This window comes from Anopheles darlingi, chromosome 2 (assembly GCF_943734745.1).
Source record: "Anopheles darlingi chromosome 2, idAnoDarlMG_H_01, whole genome shotgun sequence".
Classification (NCBI taxonomy): Eukaryota; Metazoa; Arthropoda; class Insecta; order Diptera; family Culicidae; genus Anopheles; species Anopheles darlingi.
Window position 1 is genome coordinate 9,236,772 of NC_064874.1, and position 7,500 is coordinate 9,244,271.

The 7,500-nt window shown below is 48.6% G+C and overlaps 2 protein-coding genes across 2 annotated transcripts in view; one reads left to right on the top strand and one right to left on the bottom strand.

Moving 5' to 3' along the window:
- LOC125950247 (uncharacterized) overlaps positions 1 to 5,596 on the top strand; it is a 6,245-nt gene extending 649 nt beyond the window's left edge. The window contains exons 3-8 of the mRNA XM_049678057.1: positions 1 to 648; positions 719 to 781; positions 850 to 1,966; positions 2,038 to 2,233; positions 2,315 to 2,455; positions 2,980 to 5,596. The exon at positions 1 to 648 is cut by the window's left edge and continues 46 nt beyond it. Of these exons, the coding sequence (XP_049534014.1) occupies positions 1 to 648; positions 719 to 781; positions 850 to 1,966; positions 2,038 to 2,233; positions 2,315 to 2,455; positions 2,980 to 5,463 (4,649 nt within the window). The 3' untranslated portion in view covers positions 5,464 to 5,596. The remainder of the gene's footprint in view (positions 649 to 718; positions 782 to 849; positions 1,967 to 2,037; positions 2,234 to 2,314; positions 2,456 to 2,979) is intronic.
- Positions 5,597 to 6,714: 1,118 nt separating this feature from the next.
- LOC125951402 (sodium channel protein Nach) overlaps positions 6,715 to 7,500 on the bottom strand; it is a 1,568-nt gene continuing 782 nt past the window's right edge. Inside the window, exons 1-4 of the mRNA XM_049680221.1 lie at positions 7,226 to 7,500; positions 7,067 to 7,158; positions 6,905 to 7,010; positions 6,715 to 6,836 (exon numbers count right to left, since the gene is read on the bottom strand). The exon at positions 7,226 to 7,500 is cut by the window's right edge and continues 782 nt beyond it. Of these exons, the coding sequence (XP_049536178.1) occupies positions 6,727 to 6,836; positions 6,905 to 7,010; positions 7,067 to 7,158; positions 7,226 to 7,500 (583 nt within the window). The 3' untranslated portion in view covers positions 6,715 to 6,726. The remainder of the gene's footprint in view (positions 6,837 to 6,904; positions 7,011 to 7,066; positions 7,159 to 7,225) is intronic.

Here is a 7,500-nt window from a genome sequence, read left to right on the forward strand (position 1 = left end):
AAGAGGAAGAACGTAACCGGCAGGCAAGCTTAGGAAATCAATTGATAGATAATAGCGTAAGCGAGCTATCGAATATGGATACTACGAAAACTAGCTCCAATGAAGCAGACGATGAGGATGAAGATGAGAAAAATCATCCTGTGCCGAAGCTCACGCGATTGAAAGCAAAACAGTTGAACCAGAAACTCATTTCCTTCGCCCCGCTAAATGCACCACCCTCGGAGGTAGCGGCTTTAATTCGCGACGATCTCAACTCGGACGATGATGATGATGAGTACCGGCCGGGAGAAGATGACATTCCTTCGGACGACGAAACCAACACCACGATTTCGGATGTAGATTCACAGCCGAATACGCCGGCTTCCGGATTTAGAACGCCTGGACATGATAGCGAGATCGAGGCACCATATGCGATGGACGGACCGTTTAAAATTCCTAAACCCCGGTTCGACAGCCACTCACAGTCCGAACAAGAACAAGAAAACATAGCTCTGCGAACGCGCTCCAAGTTATGTCTTACGAAAACGGACATCGAAACATTGGAGTCCACCTTCGTACCGCCGGACATAACGACCGACATGTACGATATCGATTATGATATGGATCAGGAATGGAAAGATTTTCTGGAAGAGTTCACCAAACCATTACGTGTGTAGAGTGCTATACGAGACGACGTGCTGAGCTGAATTTGTAATACAATCTTTTTTCTCTGCCACAGCCAACGACTTGGAGGATGACGATGACAATGATCCGGAATACGTCGGTGCAGAAAAGGTGCCTTGTAAGTATAGCAATGGTTTGATATTTAAGTAAACACATTGCATTATTCTTCTTACTCGTCATTTACAGTGGATGCTGAAGAGATGCGCCCTGTACGAGTTTCGAAAAAAGAGTTGAGTGAGCTAATGAACGAGCTAGTGCAAATGACCGGAATCGACGAGGAAACGTTGCTGGATCAGGCCTTTAATGACGTCCTTGACACATCGTTTGATTGCAATCAAATCGATCGTATGTTAAACACACCTTTGTCACCATCCGAACTAACAACTGCACCAGACGTCGATAAATCGGTTCCGATGAATAATTCTGCGGATGTACAGTCATCGCACTGCACTACCAACTCGACGGTACCGCTGAACGACTGTAACAGTCCTGTGCAGGAAAGGAATTGCTCGGTGTTTTTGCCCGATATTGTTTCAACTCCACACGTCTCTAGGCCACCATTCGTACCAGAAAGCAATACCATAATGCAGAGTGAATTAAGACGGGGTGAACTGACGACTATCCAGCTAAACGGCTCGGAACCAAACTGCCCAGCTGACTCGGGCTTGAGCGCAGGCGTAGATGCTAAAACCAGTAGCAAGTTTAGCTTAAAGTTCGTTGTTCCCGTAGAATCCAACTTTAGTTACGATCCCGTGACGAGCCGGCTCATACCGAACACCAAAGAGGAAAAGCGTTACACGTTCAACAAAACGGTGCAACCTCTTGTACTGAACCTTACCGAAGAACAGGTCGGATTCACGGACTTTCAGCATCAACTGCTACAGCAACAGCTGCGTATGCATGTGCAGCTTACCACGCAGCACTTTCTGCAAACCTACGGTCATCCGACGATGTGGAAAATGGCCAAAACGTTTAAAGATATGTTGCAGGAGCTGGATGATATCAGCACAAACAAACCCTGTGTGAGACCATGTAATCTGGAGACGGCCTTAGATTGCTGCCAAAGCTGGGAGGATGAGTTGTCGGTGCCGAGTGATCTTAACGATCAATTGAGAGAGTACTGGCGATCGCAAGAGAAGCGCATGAAAAGGCCAAACTCAAAGTATTCGTGCGGTGAATTCCATTGGCGGGTGATGGAGAAGATGCTCAACTGTAAGGCGTTCATCTATCCTGCCCTAATACCATACAAACCCTTCAGGACGGTTTTAAAGCCTTTCAGTTCCATCTTGGAAGCAGAGGAACGGTGAGTAATGCCATTATCAAGGAGCGATCAATTTCTGATTTCTGCTAACACAATGCGTCTTCAAATTGCAGGTTAATTGCCTTTGGTTTGGAGCTGTATTACGAGAAGGAGCGGAAAGAGATGAAGCAATCGTCGGTGTGTAGAAAAATCGATTTAACTAGAGTGTGTTATCAAATAGCGAAACATTTGTTACCAAACCATTCATATCACCGAGTGACGCGATTAGTGCGGTCCAAGAAATATGGTTCCATTGATAATCCCATAACGGTAGGGTTCCTTCACAGGGCCGTCGAGCTCTGGTCAGTTCCTAATGTTTTCCTGAAGCTCATAGCACCATTCTTTTCCTAGTTCTATCTAACCTATGGATATGCACCTCCCTTCAATCACACGCTAGAAATAATGGATTTCGACAACATCATTCCGTTAGCAATGTACCAGAAAGGAATTCTGCATCACAACTGGGACCGGTACTTACATTCCGTCGAGCGGGTGAGTTATTTTTCGCTTTATTTTATGTACTGATGGCAGGTTAAATTGCTCTTGCAAAATGTTTTGATATATTAGGATACAGTAACAATTAGTGCATGCAAATTTGGCCGACAATTTCCAGTTCCAGTCAGCTGACCTTTGCTCGTGCCTACTGTAAAGTACATGGGATACTGCTACATGGCATCCAAACAGTTGTGTTGATGGAACAATGTTGTGGGAACAATTGATCAAACTTGGCTTTGGCCTATTAGATTCAACAGATGGTGAAACCGTGTTTGTAAATTACGGAAACATCTCCTTTAACGGTCTCCGGTCTATTGGTTTTAAACTCAACTCGTCGCTGTAAACGAAATCTCGGTACGTTTTTCCGCGAAGTTTGCAAACGTCACAACAAAGAAAATTGTTTTTCGCGAACGATTTTACTTTCTGGTGGCTTTGCTTCGGAATCGCGGAAAAGCGAACTTAGTTGCAATTAATTTACGCCCTTTCTTTTGTGTACCGTTCAACTGTTGTCCGTTCTTTAGGCTAGAAGAGGTCTCACTTATGTAGCGGAATCTGGTAGCGCCGTGCAGCAACCCGTGCGCGGCGGTGCGTGTGCAGCCAAATCGACCGAACCACCATCTGGAGTACAGTTCCAAGTAGACATACTGCTTCCAGGTGGTGTAGTGGAACTATTTAAAACTCGAGAAGAAATCTCACCCACGCCGCCGGTTCAAATACCGTCGACGGTCCTGGCCCCGCCCGTCATTCCCGGTGCTTATAACGTTGCTGAGACCGCAGGGACATCGACAACCCTTCCCATCATATCCTCCCACAGTGTCGCTCCCGGTCATGACGTATCGGTTCTGCCTGGTTCGACTTCAACCACAACCTATCGCATCAATAATAACTCCTCATCAAACGAAAGCATCCAAGCCAAACTAAATTGTGATATCGCGCCAAGTTCGACGCAGCAGCAGTCCCATGCCAGCTCGGTGTCACCGAGACGAAGGTGGACGAAGGTCGACGGTAAAGAAAACGGCGCACCTCGATCTCGGGCCGTAGCGAACGCGATACTGTACGGTGTGCTGAGCCGTTACGTGAAGCTGCTGAAAACTGAATGCACGGCGGCCCTCGGTGGACGGAGCGAAGCGGTCAAATCATTGGTTGGTCCGATCCGGAAGGTGTACGGCCACTTCAAGCTGCTGGAAGTGTACGGACGGTTTTTAGGCGATCTGCGAAAAATGAGCGAAAACCTGACGGCCTATCGGCACCGGTATAAGTCCCTGCAACAGTTTCGCTCGCTTCAGCAGGATGGCTTGTGGCAATTCGCGTACAATTCGCTCGACGGTAGTCTGATAGTCAGTGCGCGGCGTGTGGCGTCGTGTCTGGTGGAGGATCGCTACGGCATGGACGACAAGGATGCAGTGTTTGCGTTTAACTACTACGAAAAGGTGGAGGATGTTCTGCTAGCGGCCGGACGAGCCGACCTGCTAGATCGCTTTGAGGAGCTGATCAAGGGTTTCAATGAATGCGACGATCAAGCGACGGCACTGTACCGCCAGATCGAACAACTGTTGAGTGAAGAGTTTCCCGATCTGGTGGATATGTTTCTTACCTTCCTGCTCCCTGGGCAGGCGGTTGCAGTCGGGAAATTCATGGAGCACTTTATCCTCACGAACATGAACGATTTTCTGGAGAAGCTCAACATCTTCTTCGCTAAACAGCCGGCACAGATCCGGAAGATACATGCCTGTTTGAACGAGCTGTCCAACGAGGCGAACGTAACGATGGAACAGGTGAAGCAGCGCATTCTACCGCTGCTTAAAGGGAGCACGCTGTTGAGTGAATGGTTTCTGCAGCTCTTCCCCACCGAAGCGGCACCCGATGTAGCTCCCGGGGATTATGAGACGATCACGACGAAAAGAAATCCTCCCGTGGATGGCGGGGATGGAGACGGTATTATATACGAGCATGTTCCGTACGTTGAGACGGGCCCGGAACCACCGGAATCGGTGGTTTCGGGTTCGGGAACATCGAATACCATCCGCTACATTCAGGGCAGAATCATCTATGGAGCCCTACCTGTACGCCTATCGTTTCTGGCCACCAATTGTGTGGTTCCGATTGGGGCTAATGGGGAATCCGCGAAGGAACTGCAGCTATGCGATGACGCAACGTTGAGGGCGCACGCGATAAGGTTGAATCCGTTGGCTCACTCGACGAAACACAATTCGATGGTTGCTTCCAATACGGCGACAGCAGCAGAGAACCCTGGCGTCGATATAAACGGTGGAAGTAGCATGGGCTTAGCACGCGATGTACATACCTCTGGTACCATTGGCCGCCACCACGACGATGAAGGTTCTCCCAAAAAAGCATCACCAAAGCTTCCAATAAAAAAACGATTCGTTTCACCGGTCTCCGCTGGTCGCCTCACACCTACCAGCGGGAGTGAGCGCACACCACCACCGTCGGCGCAAGGTGGAGTCGCAAAGAAGGCTGTCAATGGCCATACACCAACCGCACCTACCCCAGACTCAAAGGCTTTATCTACGTCGAAAAAGCTCAGGACGCTTATCAATGCACCAAATGCAGCATTGAACGAAACGACGTCGTCTAATATGGAGCCCGAATTGGTGGAACCAGTGCCACTCGCACTGGATGTCACCGATGGTTCCGTAGACTCTGCCTCAATCGCTTCTACCACTGATGACACGGAGGAGTCAACGATCGTCAGTGCGAACGAAGAGGACCCTTCGGACGATCCGGCGTTGTTCCGGAATGGATCGGAACCGGAGCGTACAACAGCTGTAGCAACAGCAGCTGTCCTCATGCCAGTACCTGATGTTACAAGCTGGACGCGGGAGGAGGATAAGATTATTCTAGAAGAAATGAAAAATGGATACTCAACCGTGGAGTCGTTCGTTCAGACGATCGCGAGCAAGCTGACGGAGCGTTCCGGTGAGCAGATTAGGAATCGGTTCGAATTTCTGCTCGAAGTGTTGCTCAAAGTGAACCAAAAGTGAACCGGTCTCAGTGAGGGTGTAAACAGGAGAGGGGGGATGTGGGCTGGGGAATTCGGTGCGAGGAAGTTAGAACTGTTTGTGAATTGGAAAATAGAGCTACGCTATACAAAATGTTAATGCGAAAAAGAATTAAGTATTACGGAGCGAATGAAATAATTGCCTTCTATTTCTTTTTTCCCTTGCCTTTCCCCTTCTTTGCCGGTTCCTTTTTCATCTTTTTCCTACTGTTCGATCCGAATCTACCGAAACCCTTCCGAACCATCGTTCCACGCCACCAGGCCTGCAGTTTCGTGGCCATCAGAGCGCAGTACTGCTTGTGTTGTTCCTCTAGCTTCCAGCGAGCCAGCTCCTGCTGTAGCCTTGTGATCGTTTCCTCTTGTCGCTCGTGCTGTTCGCGCAGCTCTTTCCACTGTTTCTCCGTCGTGCGAGCTTTCTGGAAGCGTGCATCTTGGTCGTCCTTGTCGCTATCGAAGCGTGCCATCCATCCTTCGATCTGCTGATCGATCTGTGCCAGGTGCCATTGGTAGAAGCGGGCAGTGGCAGCCACGGCTTCGATTGCTTGTTCATTTTCACGACGCTTTACAGTAAGCTCAACGGACAGCTCGTCAATCTCGTCCTGTACTAAACGCTGAAGCTGTTCTTTGCGTGCCGCTTCCCAGTACTCCACAAACCGATGCTTCATCATGGCAATTTGGGATTCATGCTTTTGGAGACAGATTTGGATTAGAGACGTCAACGTTACCTGTACCCACCACATTACTTACGTGTAACTTTTGATTTTGTTCATGGCATTTGCTCTTGAGTAAACGAAGTCTTCTCCGCAGGCGGGTCACTTCTTTCGCACGTTCCAAATATTCGAAGCGATCGTAATACTTTCGATCTTCTCCTGAGGCGCTGCTCACTTGTACCATCTCGGTTATTGTTAATGTTTCGCTGGAGGATTCCGAAGAGACGGATCTAGTTTGATCAGCTTCTTCGTCGGGGTATGAGCACCCATAGAGCACCTTTTTCAATCCTTCGGATCGGTCTTGTAACAACTGATCGATGGAATATGCTTGTGTAGCATCGTGCAGCTCTTTATTTTTCGTACACCAACCTAGTACGCGCAATTTTCGCAAACATTCTTCAATAATAGCGCGAATAATGAGTGTGTCTTCGGGATCTGCCATTTCTAGTTCCTTCCTGGATCACTCCGCAAAGGTACAGCAAGTGGTTGCTGGGATAGTTGGTAGTCTAGCCTCCTAGCGTTGACGGAGCAACGGCCTAGACTTCCATATACAGCTTGTACAGACGCCAGGTGAGGAAGAATACAAATTCTGCGAACGTTAGTAGGCTGCAACCGAGAAAGAATCCCCCGAGACCTCCTATGTACACTGAAATTTTGGTTTTGGTAAGAAGTAGATGTTGAAGTAGAAGTGTCATCAGGCTATGCTATGGTTACCGAATACATCCGAAAGTCCGAATATGATGTCCCGCTTGAGTTGCATCTTTGGATAATCGGTAAGTCCCCATTGGAGATTGGCTCCCAAGAACCATTCCCGAGAACGCTAAGGATGTTAAAGGCAATAAGAAGGTGGTAGTAGATGAAATTTCCGAAACTTACATGGGCTTGTATGAAGAAGTTCGAGTCGTCGCAGTTCGGTAGACAACGACACTCAATGTCTATTCCTTTGGAACGCAGAGTAATCATTTCATCTGGAAGCGAAAAAGATCTTAGCTTTAGTGATTTTTTTAAACACCCCCTACTATAGTATAGTTGAACCTGAACGCTGCCCAAGGCACCGCAGTCCCTCAAAGTCACAGATGCGATAGCGGAAGTTACGCTTGCCCACAGGCCGATAGAAGTGCGGCACACAGCCGCACAGCTTGTAAGCCAGCCTCATTCGACACTCGATGCGGCACAGGTTATAGCTATATACCGGACTAAACACTAGCATATCACCCTCGTGCGTGAACCGGCACTGGCGTTGTGATACGGACAGTTCGCGTGCGTTACGCGACGTAAGGGTCTCGAGCGCATGCAGCTCGACCGTCGTG